Source organism: Callorhinchus milii, unplaced genomic scaffold (genome assembly GCF_018977255.1).
Source record: "Callorhinchus milii isolate IMCB2004 unplaced genomic scaffold, IMCB_Cmil_1.0 Scaffold24, whole genome shotgun sequence".
NCBI lineage: Eukaryota > Metazoa > Chordata > Chondrichthyes > Chimaeriformes > Callorhinchidae > Callorhinchus > Callorhinchus milii.
Genome location: NW_024704765.1, coordinates 5672757 through 5690300, shown reverse-complemented (window position 1 = coordinate 5690300; position 17544 = coordinate 5672757). Strand labels below are relative to the sequence as shown.

At 51.9% G+C, this 17544-nt stretch overlaps 1 protein-coding gene across 4 annotated transcripts in view; it reads right to left on the bottom strand.

Moving 5' to 3' along the window:
* Positions 1 to 16058, bottom strand: part of LOC103187651 (ephrin type-B receptor 2) — a 36668-nt gene extending 20610 nt beyond the window's left edge. For all 4 annotated transcript variants that reach the window (XM_007907239.2, XM_042343683.1, XM_007907240.2 and 1 more), the window contains exons 1-3: positions 15984 to 16058; positions 10909 to 11593; positions 571 to 726 (exon numbers count right to left, since the gene is read on the bottom strand). In XM_007907239.2, coding sequence (XP_007905430.1) covers positions 571 to 726; positions 10909 to 11593; positions 15984 to 16040 — 898 coding nt within the window. In that variant the 5' untranslated portion in view covers positions 16041 to 16058. The remainder of the gene's footprint in view (positions 1 to 570; positions 727 to 10908; positions 11594 to 15983) is intronic.
* Positions 16059 to 17544: the final 1486 nt, after the last annotated feature.

Genomic DNA, 17544 nt, shown 5'->3' with positions numbered 1-17544 from the left:
TTGCAAGTGAGAGACCTGAGTTCAATTCCAGGCAGAGGGTGAAACCTTGGGCAAGTTTCCTTACTCCACACAGAGCCTAATAATATTCCCTCTAAAACCAAAACCAATAATAAATTGGTCATATTCAATCTATGACTGTTTGTGGGACATTGCTGTGCGCAATTGGCTGCTGCGTTCGCCCACAAATATACAGTCAATTCACTTTACAGTGTGTTCTGTGAAGCGCTTTGGGACGTCCTCCCGACGTGAAAAGCGCTGTATCAAATGCGAGGATTATTATTATTATTATTATTAAATGTTATGGTACCAACTGACACAGTTTATACCAGTTTTAATGTACCCAATGTAAGGGTTATTATTGTTATTATTATTGTTATTATTATTGTTATTAGTATTGTTATTATTACATTATTACTGTTATTATTGTTATTATTATAGCTATGATGGTTATTATTATATTACTATTGTTGTTATTATAGTTATGATGGTTATGATTATATTATTGTCATATTATTGCTATGATTATGATCAGACTAATGGCACGTCACGGCAAGCGGCTGATAAACTCACTGGTGCAGGGCATGGCCGGGGGGTCATTGTCGCTCCGGTAGTAGCCATTGCGGCAAACGCAATTAGTTGCCCCTTGGGAAGTGGTCCGGCTGTTGATGGGGCAGTTCATGCAGAACTCCTCACCCTGGTTTGCTTTAAATGTCCCGGATGGACAACCTGTAACATGGAGAGGAGAGGAGAGGAGAGCGGTGAGAGAGCTCAGGCTGAGCATCCGGTATCACACGAGCGTCACATGGACAGTACATGTGTGTCACATGAACAGCACACAGAGATCACATGAACTTCACACAGAGATCACATGAACATCGCACAGAGATCACATGAACATCACACAGAGATCAAATGAACATCGCGCAGAGATCACATGAACATCACACATATCATATGAACATCACACAGAAATCACATGAATATCACACAGATATCATATGAACATCACACAGAGATCACATGAATATCACACAGATATCATATGAACATCACATAGCATACACCACGGTGCATCATATCTGTATCACATGAACAGCAAACGGGTCCCACACAACAAATCAACACCAATATGACATGAATATGACATGAATATCACACGGCATAATAATAATCCCTGCATTTGACACAGCGCCTCATCACGTCTTCGAGACGTCTCAAAGCGCTTCGCAGGATACACTGTAAAGTGTAGTGACTGTATATTCTGTGGGTGAAACGCGGCAGCCAATTCCGCACAGCAGCGTCCCCACAAACAGCCGTGGATTGAGTGACCACATTTATTTTAGTGAGGGATTATTACCCCTGGAAAATCGATCTGCCAATTGACTAACAATCGGGTTCCTACTTATTGCGAGGAGGTAAGGAAACCTGCCTAAGTCTTTGCCCTGCCGGGAATCAAACCCGGATCCTCTGGCTTGTGAGGGAAGTGCTCTAACCGCTACGCTCCAGGATCTCACCACAGGGTCGACTTCCAATACTCCACCCACCCAACTCCAATCCAGGCGTCCACTTGCCCTCAAGCCCTTTCCCACCCTTTGCGCTGAGGTAATTGGTGATAACCATCACCTTAATGTTTCTAGTGTCCTTGTGCAGACTGATTCCATAGTGTATTGAGTGATGCCATCAGTCTCTGCAAACACAGGACAAGCGGATGGTTTGGTACAAAGCAAACACATTGCTCCTCTCTCCTCATTAAAGCCTGATGTAGTTCAATTCCGACACTGTTTGCTTTAGCTGCTTCTGCTGAGAGTCTGGTCCCTTGAGCAAAGTGCTGTTTTATGACAGATATAAAAGACATCTCGAGGAGTCCTCCGCCTTTACACAGCGCTCCTGACGACCATCTGGCTCCAATTTCTAACCAAGATGTTCCTTTGCAAACGATGTCCCTTCTGGACTGACAAAGACGTCACACAACATTCCTCCTCACGATAGGAGGCTGTTCGAACCGTTGTATTTAATAATATTAACGATACCTGCGTTGGATACAGCACCTTTCACGTTGGGGGGGGGGGGAGTGGGGGGGGCGCTTGGCAGGATTTACTGTAACCTGCACCGACTGTATTTTGTGGGGGAAATGTGATACTCAGTTACTGCGCTGCCAACAGCTGTGGCCCTTCGAGCAATACAACTATTTGAACTCAAGGGTCTGTTCTCAACACTGACAGCACTGATGAAATTCTCCGCCACCCTCCCCCCCCCCACACCCACCCACCCCCCCCCCCCCCCCCCACGCACACACACAAACGATAACATGGCAGATTTACAAATGTGAAGACAGAGGAAATCTCCTGCGAGAACCTGGGAAATCCTCGCGGGTTCCCAAGGGAGTGATTGTTCGGATAAAATCAATGATGGCCATTTCCTGGTGGGCAATAAGAGGTGCTGCTGTGTGCAAATAGGCTGCTGCGTGGTGAGGTCTTCCCCAACGTGAATCGGTTGCCGTGTTCATCACAGGGCGACATTATTATTGTTATCTCTTCTGGGCAGATTGACTCGATCAGCCCTCCTCAGCCTGAGCTTGGGAATTCCAGGCATGACATTCCCAACATTCCCAACGCCACATCGCAAACCTTTAATGGGACCCACCAGGCCTGGACTTTAATCTAAACCTAAGCCACGATGCTCTCTCCAGAGGTTAAGTCAGATGAATCTTGTGATCTTCATTCCAGCACATGGCCTCCCAACCCTCGTCATAAAGCAGGAATGTGGCCACAGCTTGTGTTTAACCCCCACCCAATCCCCCCCCACACCCTCCACCCCCCCCCCCCCCCCCGTACGTTTAAACATCTACTTAAGCCACCGCTATCTGAAAGATCAAAGTCAGCCTGATAGCACTGCTCCACAGACCAACTCTGCAGCCACCACTGCGAGCAATAAATAAGAACCACTGTGTACCGGGGTGGAGGGTGGATGGTTCCAGAGGTATTTGCACCACGTCAGGCTGTGGGGCAACTGCCGGCTGCAAATATCCCGTCACAAATTCCCCGATAAAGGCAGCAAGATGGGAGACTGCCTGACAACCACTGGTGTGAACAGGATAACCTAATAATAATAACAATAATAATCCTTGCATTGGATATAGCGTCTTATCACGTCTTCGAGATGCCTCAAATGTGCTTCACAGGATATACTGTAAAGTGTAGTGACGGTGTATTTTGTGTGTGCGATTTCTGGGCAAAACACAGCAGTCAATTGTGCACAGCAGTGTCCCACAAATGTGGATCGTGGATTGAGTGACCCAATTTTTGGGGGAGGGAGGGATCATTACCACCAGAAAGTGACTGTGTTATTGTGTTCCCTGGTAAACACAAACAACGTAATATGTTGGCTCTATTCCCTGTTCATCCTCATTATCAACTCCCTTTGGGAACTTTCGGATTTTGACATCTTACTGGTAGGTGAAAGATGAAGACATTATGCATTGCATCTGCTGCTACGGTCCCATCTCAGTTGTCTCTTGGTTCCCCTAATCTCTTTTAACCTCGTTCTGTACAGTCTGGTATTCCACCAGCTGTGTGACATGTCCCCCGAGCACATCCCCGATTGATATGAGTGGGTTATCACAAATGCTGAACCTTTAAGAACCTTCACTGAAAAAGTAGCTTATCCGGTGTAAGTGGACCTGAGTGAGTGGTGTTTGGGTAATCTGTTCGCTTACAAAATACACAGCCACTACACTTTGCAGTATATCCTGTGAAGCGCTTTGAGGTGTCCTGATGTGAAAGGAGATGGAGGGACTATTTTTTTGCCATTTTATGTACGTCATTTTATGTATGTTGTTGTTGTTGTTGTCAGAGGTGAAGGTGCGAGCGAGAGTGAGAGTGAACGGGATTCACACACCCAGAGCTTCCCTACCCAGCCCCGCCCTGCCTGTCCCTGCCCAGCCCTGCCCTGTCTTGCTCTGCCCTGCCATGCCTTGCCCTGTTCTGCCCCGCTGTGTCTTACTCCGCGCTGCCCTGCCTGTCCCTGCCCTGTCTTGCTCTGCCCTGCCATGCCTTGCCCTGTTCTGCCCCGTCCTGTCTTACTCCGCCCTGCCCTGCCTATCCCTGCCCTGTCTTGCTCTGCCCTGCCATGCCTTGCCCTGTTCTGCCCCGCCCTGTCTTACTCCGCCCTGCCCTGCCTGTCCCTGCCCTGTCTTGCTCTGCCCTGCCATGCCTTGCCCTGTTCTGCCCCGCCCTGCCCAGCCCTGACTGATGTTCCCACAGAATACAATCTCCATCCATCACTGTCCAGTTGCACTTCTCTCAACTCCTACAGAGAATGTGATAACACAAGAGCTCCCAAGAGGACATCATCAGCATTGGCCCTCCGTCAAACAAACAAACAAACAAGGAGAGGGATGGACACTGTTTGTCCTTGTTTCAATCTGCGCTGAGTATAAACCCTTCAGCTCCGCAGCACTGAGCCCATTGCCAGGCCTCGGGATGCTCGCGTCACTGTGTATAATACCATGAACCTCAGAACCTGCTTTGGCACTCCTCGGAGGAAAGGAAAATCGCTGCTGAAATCAGATGGTCTTGGGTTAAAGTGGGTAAAAAAGCACCAAATTCAGTGCATTAAACACGTGGTCAAGAAGTATCTTTGCCGACAGGACGAGTGTGACAGTGTGTGTCACTGAGCTGCTGACTGACACACACACACACAGACACACACACTGACACACACACATACACAGACACACACACTGACACACACACACACTGACACACACACACACACACACTGACACACACACACTGACACACACACACACTGACACACACACACTGACACGCACGGACACACACACACGTACACACACTGACACACACACTGACGCACACTGACACACACACATGCACTGACACACACACACTCACAGTGACTGACACACACACACACTGACACACACACACACACACTGACTGTGACAATCACAGCAGCAGATCTCAGGCTGTGACAGTCAGTGTTATTCCCCCCGGGGGAGGAATCCGCAGTGACCCGGTGGCCCTGACTCACTCGGCGGCCACTGGCAGCTCACACGCTTTAATTTAATTAGATTGTGAAAGTGATTATTCCGACCCTGACCCGCGCAGTAATGTGAACCGCACTCGGATCAGAGACGTTCAAACGGGTCATTCATTAGAGTCACGGTGTATCCGAAGCCTGATTATCAGGGCCAACGTTTCCCTTTACTGACGGACCTTCAATCTATCACACCGTCCGCCACCACCTCATCTCATTTCTCTCCCTCCCTCCCTCCCTCCCTCCCTCACTCACACCTCAACTGCATTCAGACTCAGGGTGGGGGTGGGGGTGGGGGTGGGGGGGCGCGGGGTGGGAGCACGGAGAAAGAGGTGGGGGGGGAGGTGGGGGGGAAAGAGAGAGAGCGCGGTGTGCGCGACCGTAAACCCGACTGTGGACACCAGGAAGCCACCCGCACGATTAATGGCAGAAACCGTAAAACACCATCGCCCGAAGCCGTCGGCAAACACTGATGTCATTTCAGGCTTCAGTTGGCAATTTACAAATGTGGTTCAGGGACCAGAGACCCACAGCACAGGCCGTGTGTGTGTTAGTGTGTGCGTTAGTGTGTGTGTGTCTGTGTGTGTGTTAGTGTGTGTGTGTGTCTGTGTGTGTGTTAGTGTGTGTGTCTGTATGTGTGTGCTAGTGTGTGTGTGTGTGTTAGTGTGTGTGTGTGTTAGTGTGTGTGTGTCTGTGTGTGTTACTGTGTGTTAGTGTGTGTGTTAGTGTGTGTGCGTTAGTGTGTGTGTGTGTGTGTTAGTGTTTGTGCGTCTGTGTGTGTTACTGTGTGTTAGTGTGTGTGTGTTAATGTGTGTGTCAGTGTGTGTGTGTTAGTGTGTGTGTGTCAGTGTGTGTGTTAGTGTGTGTGCCTGTGTGTGTGTGTGTGGGTGTTAGTGTGTGTGTGTTAGTGTGGGTATGTCTGTGTGTGTGTGTGTGTCTGTGTGTGCGTTAGCGTGTGTGTCTGCGCGTGTGTGTGTCTGTGAGCTCTGCACAGGGACACCGACAGGCGGGGGTTACAGGGTGGTGTGTGGAGTGGGGTGTGGGCCGGATGGGTGGGGTGGGTGCAGTGGGAGTCCACTTGCCTCACGTATACGTACTGTCCTGTGGCTCAGTGGTTAGAGCACTCACCTCGCAAGCGAGAGGTTCCGGGTTTAATTCCCGGGGGGTCGGGACAAAACCTTAGGCAAGTTTCCTTACTCCACACACACACACACACACACGCACACACCCACGCCTCTGTTGGGGGGACGGGAGGGGGGCTGATGGAAATAGTGAGGGGGCTTTGCTTTGGGCTGTTCTCTTGGCACTAACGCAAGGCTTTCCCCTCGATTATCTGTGCGGCAGAGACCAGCCTTCAGCACAGCAATGGCCCCAATGGGTAAGGAGGATGGGTTTGAAAAGAGTGAAGTCTGGACCTGACTCTGCTCTTCACACGTCCTTCACTGATATAATTAGAACGAGAGACAGATCGACACTCGCTAACCGCAACTGGGGCTGAACGCGAGGCGAGTGCACCCTCACCTCTGTGAGGTGATCACACACCAGCTCCCAGCCCTCCGCTATTTACATTTCTTGTGCAATTAGAGAATGCCAGCAAGGACATTGTGTAACCTTAAATCATGTCCCTGCAAATATAATTACTGTGAAAAATAGGGATGAATTTAAGAATGTAATTACATTGTGTAGAAAGCCAAACATCCTGCTGTGGCTTAAAAGGAAGCGAGGATTTTAATGTAAGCAAACACTGTTAGTGCCCTCAACACCTCAATCTAATGGAATCTGTAATCAGTAATTAAATAGAATTATCTTCAGCAACAACTGCATCTGCCTCTGCAGCAACACAGCGACTCAGACACCTACACACAGCGCTCACTCTGCCTCACACCCACCAACACACACACTCACGCAGCACTCACTCTGCCTCACACCCACCAACACACACACCCACCAACACACACACACACAGCACTCGCTCTGCCTCACGCCCACTAACACACACGCGCGCGCAGACTAGCGCACACACACACACTCGCACACACACACACACACACACACTCGCACACACACACACACACACACACAGACTAACACACGCCTGCTGTGCCCAGTTGTACCATAACCAGCAATCCCAGGGAATATTGAGGAGAACGAACGAGGATCTAAATAAAACCCGTCTCTCGCATCAATCCCCTGTCCTTAAGCCTCAGTTAACAACGGCGAAGTAGCGCTGCACCTTTCCTGTTGCGGGCTAACTGCGGGCTGGCGATCGACGGGAGTCTGACGCTGTGTGAATGTGGCAGTTCAGGGCAGTCAGATTGCACCGAGGGTCCCGGCAGGTGATCAGGTATCCAAGTGGAATTGCAGCGAAGAAGAAGAATTAACCAAGTTAAGAAGCTGGAACACGTGTCAGTCAGATCGCACTCCCTCACCACAGATCAATACCATCCACCGCTGCCTGTCGAGTATCGGCTTGGCCGCCAAATAATCCCCCTCAAATAGTCACCAAATCCACGGCTGTTTGTTGGACACTGCCGGAGCGCTATTGGCTGCAGTATACACAAGATACACAGTCACTGCACGTTACAGTATATTCTGTGAAGCGCTTTGAGTTAAAGGTAAGGCTATGATTTTTGTTAGGTCAGGGTACGAAGGGATATGGGGCACAGTTTAGTAATGAGAGTTGAGGTACAGATCAGCCATGATCTAGTAGAATGGTGGAACAGGCTGGAGGGGCTGAATGGCCTCCTCCTGGTCCTATTTTCCTAATTCTTTTACTTTGCACTTTCTGTTTAATCCTGTGAGAGGGTGAGCTGTGGAGCTTTATTGATTGACGCTGGGATAGACCTGCAGACAAACAGACACCGTCCACCTCTCCCTCCCTGACCCCAAAAGCTCGGGATTTATGGGGCGTCTGGTGCTAATAAAATGGAATGAATGTGGACAGCACTGACACAGCTATTAAACAGATTTAAGTCGCATTATCATCCACTTCTGGCTGTCATATCCCGGCCGGCCGTGCCTGCCAACTAATCCCTCCAAAAGAAATAATTGGTGACTCGATCCACGACTGTTTGTGGGGACGTCGCTGTGTGCAATCGGCTGCCGCGTTTCGCCCACAAAACACACAGTCACTGCACTTTACAGTACATCCCGTGAAGTGCTTTGAGACATTTCAAATGCAAGGCTTATTATTATTATTATTAATATTATTATTATTATTATTAAGAGACTTTGTGGAGTGAGAATGGACGTCTTTTAAGAAAGAAAAAAATACTAATAACACTGTGTGGTTATGATGTGACTGCCTCGTGCATCGTCCACCAACCATAGAGATAATCTGAGCTCGAACTCTCCTGGAGGGTCTCGCTGTCTCACCCAGCTGTCAACCTCCCCCCTCGTGTCCCCCCAGGGAAACCCGCAGTGAACCTCACATGAGAGCAACTCTTAGTCAGGTACGCACGGCAATATATAATGGCGGCTGTCACATCAGGGCTGTGTAAGTGGGTCTCGCGGGGGTGGTGGGGTTTTGGGGTGGAACTCTATCCTAATCTGACGCCCACACACACACACTGAGCTGGGAGACAGTGGCTCACTGCTGGCAAAGTGTTCACTTATCAGGTGCAATCAGGCCTCTCCCGGCTCTACTCTCAGCCCCTACACCGTGCGGACACAGCGACTCGACTCCAGGCTAAAGCTCCCAGTCATCATCAGGGCCGCCGCCATTCCCGATCAGCCGTTAAAAACGTTGTGGGTATCCTGTAGCTCAGTGGTTAGAGCCCTCGCCTCGCAAGCGAGAGGAGCCGGGCTCGATTCTGGGCAGGACGAAACCTTAGGCACGTTTCCTTACTCCACACACGCGCCCCTGTTTACCAGAGGCATTTCGCCCACAAATATACGATCAATTCACTTTACAGCATATCCTGTGAAGCGCTTTGAGACGTCGAGAAGACGTGAAAAGGATTCTCATTATTATTATTATTATTATTATTATTATTACCAGCAGCAAATAGGGACCCGCTTGTCCGTCGATTGGCGGATGGCTTTTCCGGGGGTAAAAGCCCCTCCAAAAAAAATTCTGATCACTCAATCCACGAGTGTCTGTGGGACACTCACTGCTGTGCAGAATTGGCTGCTGTGTTTCGCCCACAAAATACACAGTCGCTTCACTTTACAGTATCTTCTGTGAAGCGCTTTGAGACGTCTCAGTGATGTAACAAGGCGCTATATCAAATGCGAGGATTATTATTATTGATTATTATTATTTCTGATGCTTATTATTATTATTATTATTGTTATTATTACTCTTCAAAGCCTCTCAGCGAGTTTAGCACGGGGGGGGGGAAGCCAGGAGAAGTTAGTGACAGTTGCCAGAAGCATCGCTGAAAACCTTCCGCCTTCGGGTTGCGTGTGGAATGAGCACCCGCCGTGTCCACCAAATCCTCTTAAAGCCGAGCCTGCGGCTCCGGGTTCCTCCACAAACACAGGGACAAAGCCCGGGCTCCCTCCCCGCAGAGATCCGCTCACACACACAGAGCTCAAAGGGTCTCGCACGGAAAGCAAATGAAGCTTTCCTCTCCCGGCTGTCTGGCATTCCGGATTCTCCTTAAAGAACGGCCGTTCAACGTCAAAGGGCAGCTGTAACCCTTTACTCGCCGCTGGTGCTGTGAAGTGCAGTGACTGGGTATTTTTTCACCACCCCCACCCAGGCCCCAGTAAAATGTAGTGACTGTGTATTCCAATTGCGCACAGCAGCAGCGTCCCCACAAACAGACCCGGACTGAATTGGCCACAAATGATTATTTTTTTCAAAAAAAAAATACTTAGGTGTATTTTATTGGAAGGGATCGTTAGACCCCGGAAAAACGATCCACCCAACGCCGCCCGACTTGGGACGCGAGCGGGAGGCACCGGAGACACTTTGCCCCGCGTCCTCCCGGCTGCTCGATACGTGACCCACCGCACGCACGGACCCCGGTCCTCGCGCCCTGTGACACTCGGCGTCTCGGCCCACGACCGCGATTCGATTTAGCTTCTGCTGCGTTTCACTTGGCAGGAGAGTCAGAAACCCTGCAGCAGTCAAGCTCATATCCCTGTAATATCCTGTCAAATCCAGTCCCACTGCTCACCAGCCAACCATTGGCAGACGAGACACACGGGCTATCCGAGCCGCCCCCTCTCCTCCCGATTGACCATCGCCGGGGGAGTGGGGGGGGGGGGGTGAATGTCAAGCCCTTTTGCTCAAAATCGTTTAACGCCCCGTAAAGTCCGTCTCCTGTTGCGACATAATTAAATGTCACCGACCTGCGGGTCTGGAGCAGCAGAGAGTGACCCACAAAAGGGAAGCTCCTTCCCCGACGCCATCTGTCAGAGAGAGTGGCAGATTCGCATAAGCTCTCAGCAGCTCTGGGCCTCACCTCGGGCTCTGTGATTTACGGGAGGAACCTGGGGCTAACAAGGACCTGGAGACTGGGCACAGCAGCTGTCAGAGGCTGTGCCCGGCTGCCATCAATACTGCCCTGTGCCACACTGCCCTCCTCGCCTGGCTCCCAGGCTCCAGAACCCACGAACTACAACTGATCCACAACTCCACTGCCCACGTTCTCACCCACAATAAACCCCGCACCCCCCCCATCACCCCAGTCCTCGCCAGGCTCCACTGGCTCCCCATCACACACACTAAGCCCCGCACCCCCCCCCATCACCCCAGTCCTCGCCAGGCTCCACTGGCTCCCCATCACCGAACAGATCGATTTCAAGATCCTTACAAATCCCTTCATGCCTTGGCAGCTCTTTGGAGGGGGGAGGGAGGGAGGGCGGGAGTGGGGGGGGTGAGGGTGTCAGTCCTACCTTGACACACGGTGCCGTTCTCCGCAGGCTCGTAGCCAGCCTTGCAAGTGCAGCGGCCAATGGGCACCATCCACTCTCCGTCCCCGTTACAGTAGAGCTTGATGGGGACGTCCACCTCCTCGGCGTTGGGGATGCAGGAGCCTCGGGCGGCCACCAGCGATGTGCTCTCGGCCCCGGACAGTGTCTCCTGGAACACGGCCCCGTTCTGGATGACTCGGGGGCACTTGCGGTAAAAGACCCGGACAGCGATCAGCGACATGCAGCCCCCATAGTCCTGGAAAGCCAGGTAGAAGCCGGCCTTGGAGACCGGCCCGAAGCTGCGGACCTCGGTGTTGATCTTCATGACCCGGCCCCCCAGGTCCACCTGGGAGAAGCTCTCGTCAGCGGCGATGGTGTCCACCTTGCTCCAGGGGTTCTCCATCCAGTAGGGAGTGGTCTTGGTAGCCGAGTCCTTGTCCGACTGGTAATAGTACAAGTTGAAGGTCTCCTTGCAGGACCCGGGAACGTTGGGAATGCTGCTGCAATCCCGCACGGAAAACTTCATCTCCACGTGCACGCGCTGGGCGCCACGGCGTCGGATGTACTTGGTGCGGAGCCAGTTATTCTGACTGGCCTCGAACACGTTACAGACCTGGTACGTCCTGATGGTGTTCATGTTCTCATTGTAGCCGCTCACTTCTTCCCACTGCAACAAACACACACACACAGGGACACGCACACACACACACACACACACACAGAGGGACACGTGCGCGCATACACACACACACACACACAGGGACATGCACACAGGGACACGCACACATACACACACACAGACACACACACATAGGGACACGCACACACACACACACACACAGGGATCCGCGCACACACACACACAGGGACACGCACACACACACACACACACACACACAGGGACACGCACACACACACACACACACACACACAGGGACACGCACACACACACAGGGACACGTGCGCGCACACACACATACATACACACACACAGGGACATGCACACAGGGACACGCACACATACACACACACAGACACACACACATAGGGACACGCACACACACATACACACACACACAGAGGTCCGCGCACACACACACACACACACACAGGGACACGCGCGCACACACGCACACACACACATATACACAGCATGAATGTAAGTACTTCACATGCACAGTGTCCACCCCCCACTCACTCCCGGAGGAGGTAATGAGAGCTTCTGTGGTTTTCAATAAACCTTTTTCTAGAATTTGGATACGGAAAACCTTTCACAATCAATGTGCTTTGTTTTGGTCAAAGCCGGGTGTCTGACACACATGGAAACCCGTCACCGTGACCAGCCGGGTGTCTGACACACACGGAAACCCGTCACCGTGACCCGCCGGGTGTCTGACACACACGGAAACCCGTCACCGTGACCAGCCGGGTGTCTGACACACACGGAAACCCGTCACCGTGACCAGCCGGGTGTCTGACACACACGGAAACCCGTCACCGTGACCAGCCGGGTGTCTGACACACACGGAAACCCGTCACCGTGACCAGCCGGGTGTCTGACACACACGGAAACCCGTCACCGTGACCCGCCGGGTGTCTGACACACACGGAAACCGTCACCGTGACCAGCCGGGTGTCTGACACACACGGAAACCCGTCACCGTGACCAGCCGGGTGTCTGACACACACGGAAACCCGTCACCGTGACCCGCCGGGTGTCTGACTCACACGGAAACCCGTCACCGTGACCAGCCGGGTGTCTGACACACACGGAAACCCGTCACCGTGACCAGCCGGGTGTCTGACACACACGGAAACCCGTCACCGTGACCAGCCGGGTGTCTGACACACACGGAAACCCGGCAGTTTCTCTCTCCTGGGGTTGGGGCTGATGTAATTGGTCGCTCACTTCATGGCAGTTTGTGGGGACATTGGCTGCCGCATTCACTTACAAAATACAGTCACTACACTTTACAATCAATCCTGTGAAGCGCTTTGAAACGTCTCCACGACGCAGTAAGGAGCTGCATCGAGCACTGGGGACATCAAATCAACGCACTAAGAGTCCCGATGCGAGGCTTGAACCCGCAAACCTGTGACCCACTGAGAGGCGAGAGGGCGACAGACTGAGCCAGGCTGACGCCCGATGGCAGAGGGGATGGCGCAAAGGACGTGCTGACAGCGACACGGTCGGGCTGGGTCGGCTATCGCTGTCCCAGCCTTTACATCCACATAAACTCTGATTATGGAATGTCATTCACGTGTGGCGAGAGGTCAAATCGTTCAGACACTGTTTGCTGACGTTACATAATGCGCGGCTCAGGCAAAGCGAGGCAAGAGCTTGGCCCACGCGCCCGCAGCCCAGTCACATCCACTTACTCCCGAGCACGACACGAGAAGGCAAACTTGGCAAAGCGCAGAGCAAAATCCTTTCAGAGCCGCAGATTGCTGGTGACGTAAGTGTATGTACTGCAGCCATGTCTATTGTGAGGCGGTCTGTCTGCAGACGAGCTACCTTTTAGCCTGTCCTGATCCGTTCCACACTACAGTGGCCCCACTGTCTTTGATTAATTATCCAGCACAAACAGAGGGGGAAAAAAATACTAAAGTGATCGTCAGATATGGTAATGGAAATTATTTTTGTAGCCTGGATTTTTTTTTTGATCAAAAGGTCATTGCAGTCACATTGTTTGATAATCACTCCCCCGACATTCTCGGGGCTAAACAATAAATGTCACGACGGCTGAAATCAAATGATGCCTCATTACCGGGACTTAATGGCCTCTTTTTTTTTGCCTGGGGGTGGGGGGGGGGGGGGGCAGTGGCAGCAGGTAAACAGCACTCGGCAAAGATATCAGGAGTCGTCTTCCGAGAGAGAAAAAAATACGAGAAGGATGATAATAAATGAATGTTGAGTTGTGTGTGTGCGTGTCTGTGTGTGTGTGTGTCTGTGGGTGTCTGTGTGTGTCTATGTGAGTGTCAGTATGTTGGGGGTGGAATTTGTGGAGATGTGAAAAGAAACGGTATAGACAGGATCCCTCCAGCAGAGCACACATTTGAGTGAAATATAATAATAATAGTCGTCCTGGCATTTGACCCAGTGCCTCATCACGTCTTCAAGGCGTCTCAAAGCCTGGATACATATGTAAAGTGTAGTAACTGTGTGTCTTGTGGGTGAAACAAAAGGACAATCTCCCAGAGAGAGAGGAGGCTTTTCAGTCTAATGCGCGGAGGTGTGTGTGTGTGTGGGGGGGGGAGGGAGGGAGTGAGTGGGTGTGTGTGTGTGTGTGTTGATCCCACACAACCTTAAACACAGCCCCGTCTGACCAGGTTCAGCCAAACACACACACACACACACACAGCACAGAGTGGGTTACTGGTCAGGTCACCGGGGAGATAATCTGGTAAATTGCTCAGGGCCTGAAAAAGGGCTATTTTTTTCAGATGTGAGAAGTCAAGTCGCAATTAAAGTGGCCGAACCTGGTCTTGTTCATTTAATTAGAGCAGCCCCCCCCCCTCCCGGATCCCCCTCGTTAATTGACGCTGGGAAGCTCAACGAGAGAGTAGAATATATTCAGCCAAGCATTCACAGTGAAACACAGCCACGGCCTCATTAGCGGCCCCCAAACTTTGCATATTTCCTTTGGGCGCTTTGCGGTGCGGGGGCAGGCGGGGAGTGAAGTGGCTCTGACCCCCTTCACCTCAGCCATTGAGCAGCAATCAAGCCTCGGTGGGTGCTTTTGTCTGATCAAAAGACCCGGGGGTTACGGCTCAGCCAAGTTCAATGCGTCTTGTGGCGAAATGTGGTGTGAGAAAAAGGAGTGTCGCAGCTGACTTACTGTATTCATTAACAAGGACCTCACTGAGCTCCTCTCTCTCGCTCTCTCTCACTCTGTCTGTCTTGTTCTCTCTCTCTCTCTGTCTGTCTGTCTCTCTCTCTCTCTTTCCACACAGCCTGACACAGCCCGCCTTGCCAAGCGTCTGTCTGTGCCTCCGCACTGAAAACCTTGCTTTATTGTTATCAAAGAGGCGTAAAGGAATCTCTGGTGAAGGCAGGGTGTGAAATTAGCAAAAAAACATACTCATTAGTCACAGTTCGACCACAATGAACTGGGGCACCATTCACAGCCCGAGTGTGAGGAGGACATGGCACGGGGTGCTGAGATTTAATGGCCTATTTCTCCACCCACCACCCCCTCCCCACACGCACTCCCTCCACCACCCCCACACACACACTCTCCCCCTTTCCTCGCTACCCCCGCACACTCTCAACTCCCTCCCCCCGCGCACACTCTCTCCTCCCCATCAATTCCCTAATTCCCAAGACAAGATTGTTGCTGGATTGCACAGCGTTCCTCTCTCCCTTCACCCCACGGCGATTGGTCTTGGATCCCGGGACCTTCCCCGATCCCCTCTCAGCCTCACAGACACTTGCCCTCAAGGCCTTCGGTCACTGTTTGTCAATCTCTCATTTCTCTGCTCGGGATCAGACATGTGACACGAGGGAATGCGGGAGGCCATAGAAACACCAGCGGTTACTGCACACTGAGATACAGAGCATGAGTCCCTGGGAGGGGGGGAGTTAGGTCCAGGGGTGTGAAGGGTTGGGAGAGCAGTGCTAATGGCGTCTCCTGTGTTGTGTAGCTCTGAGCCGGGCTTCTCACCCAACGTCAACTCATTGTCACAGCTTCGAGTTTCCCCAACTCCATTCAACAACAACAATGTACATTTACACAGAGCCTCTCACGTCAGGAGGACATCTGTCTAGATGCCCTTCACAGGATATACAGTAAAGTGGAGTGACTTTGTAGTTTGTGGGTGAAACGCAGCAGCCGGTTTGCGCGCATCAACGTCCCACAAACAGCCGTGGAACAAGTGTCCAATTGTATCTGGGGGATTGTTGGCCAGGACACCGGGAGGGAGAGATTGTCGGTGGGGAGGAGAGCAGACGGAGTGTGTGGGGAGGGAGGCAAGGAACGCAGACGGGGGGGGGTGGGGTGGTGGAGGGGTTGTGGGGATGGGGGTGGGGGGGGGGGGGGGGGGGGGAGCTTACTCACCCCAGATGAAGGATGGACTGTCCAGCCGAGCTCTGCTGTTGCTGTCGTGGAATCCATCAGGGTTTCTGTTCCAAAAGACAAAAGGTACAATGAAGGTGATGAGCCAGGCCTGAGGTGATGCTGACATGGCTCTCAGGGGGAGTGCGTGGGGGTGGGGTGAGGGTCTGTGTGTGTGTGGGAGGGGGTGGAGGGGGGGGGTGGGCTACTCTGTTATAAACTCACTCACATTACAGAGAACCAAACACATGACAATGCTCCCCAATGGGTCTCAACGCACTAATGTGGTGCCTGCCGCAAGCAACCAGCCCACAATGGGTCTCGTGCGTTCTTTTTTTTTTTAGCAATGGCCACTGTTTGTTGCTGCTCCTTCAACACACTCGCTGTGGTAATAACTGTTGGCTGTTTACGCCCCTCCTCGCCCACCTCCCCCCTTTGCTGAATCCTCCGATACCGCTGACCTAGAAGCTCCGCTCATGACCGCACGCCACCTGCCACAGCGAGCAGTACACGGAGGTGCCTTGTCAATCTGGACAATCGTTCCATCTGGTGCATCGCCCTTCATGGCAGGAGGACGTCCCAAAGCCCTACAACAGGATTCGCTATAGAATGTAGTGACTGTGCAGTTTGGAAATAATAATAATAATAATAATCCTTGCGTTTGATATAGCGCTTTTCACGTCTTCTCGACATCTCAAAGCGCTTCACAGGATGTAGTGTAAAGTGGATGGACTGTATATTTGTGGGCAAAACACGGCCGCCAATTACACACAGCAGCGTCCCACACCCAGTCGTGGATTGAGTAACCAAATTATTATTGTTGTTTTTTCTTGAGGGATTATTCTCAGGCGTGTGGAGTAAGGAAACTTGCCCAAGGTTTCGCCCTCTGCCGGGAATCGAACCCAGGTCTCTCGCTTGCAAAGCGAGCGCTCTAACCACTGAGCTGCAGGACTGAACTTTCGAACCGATTTACACAGCGAAGTGTTGCACAGACAGCCGTGAAGTGAGTGAGCAAATTTATTTGGGGGGGGGATTGTTGGCCTGGACACTGAGAGGGGGAGAGAAAGAGAGAGAGAGAGAGAGAGAGAGAATCTCCCTTCTCTTTTTGAACGGAGCCTGAAGGCGGTCAGCGGCGTTTTCAAACAGAAATGAAAAGCTGACGATTCTCGCTCGCTGAGCCACACACGCTGTTCTGTTCACAACCTCCGCCGCAGCTCAGCTGATTAAAGCTCAGGCTTCAAAGCCGCACAGTGTGACTTTTTGAGACGGGCTGTGGCTGGGCTGGGAGCTGGAGTGGGGGGGGGGATGGTGGTGGGGGGGGGGGGGGCTGGGGCACAAGGGAACAAGCCCCATTCCTGCTCACTTCCAAAACCCTCGCTCTCCGTTTGCAGAACTTCCAAAGAGGGCCTTTGGAGCCGGGCAGCAGCAGCTTGGAATAGCAATAATAATAATAAACCTTACATTTGACCCAGCGCCTTATCACGCGATAAAAGGGACCAGGACTACAGGGGTAGGAGAGTGACCGAAGGCGCAGTTGAAGAGAAGGGCCTTGAGACGGGCCTTG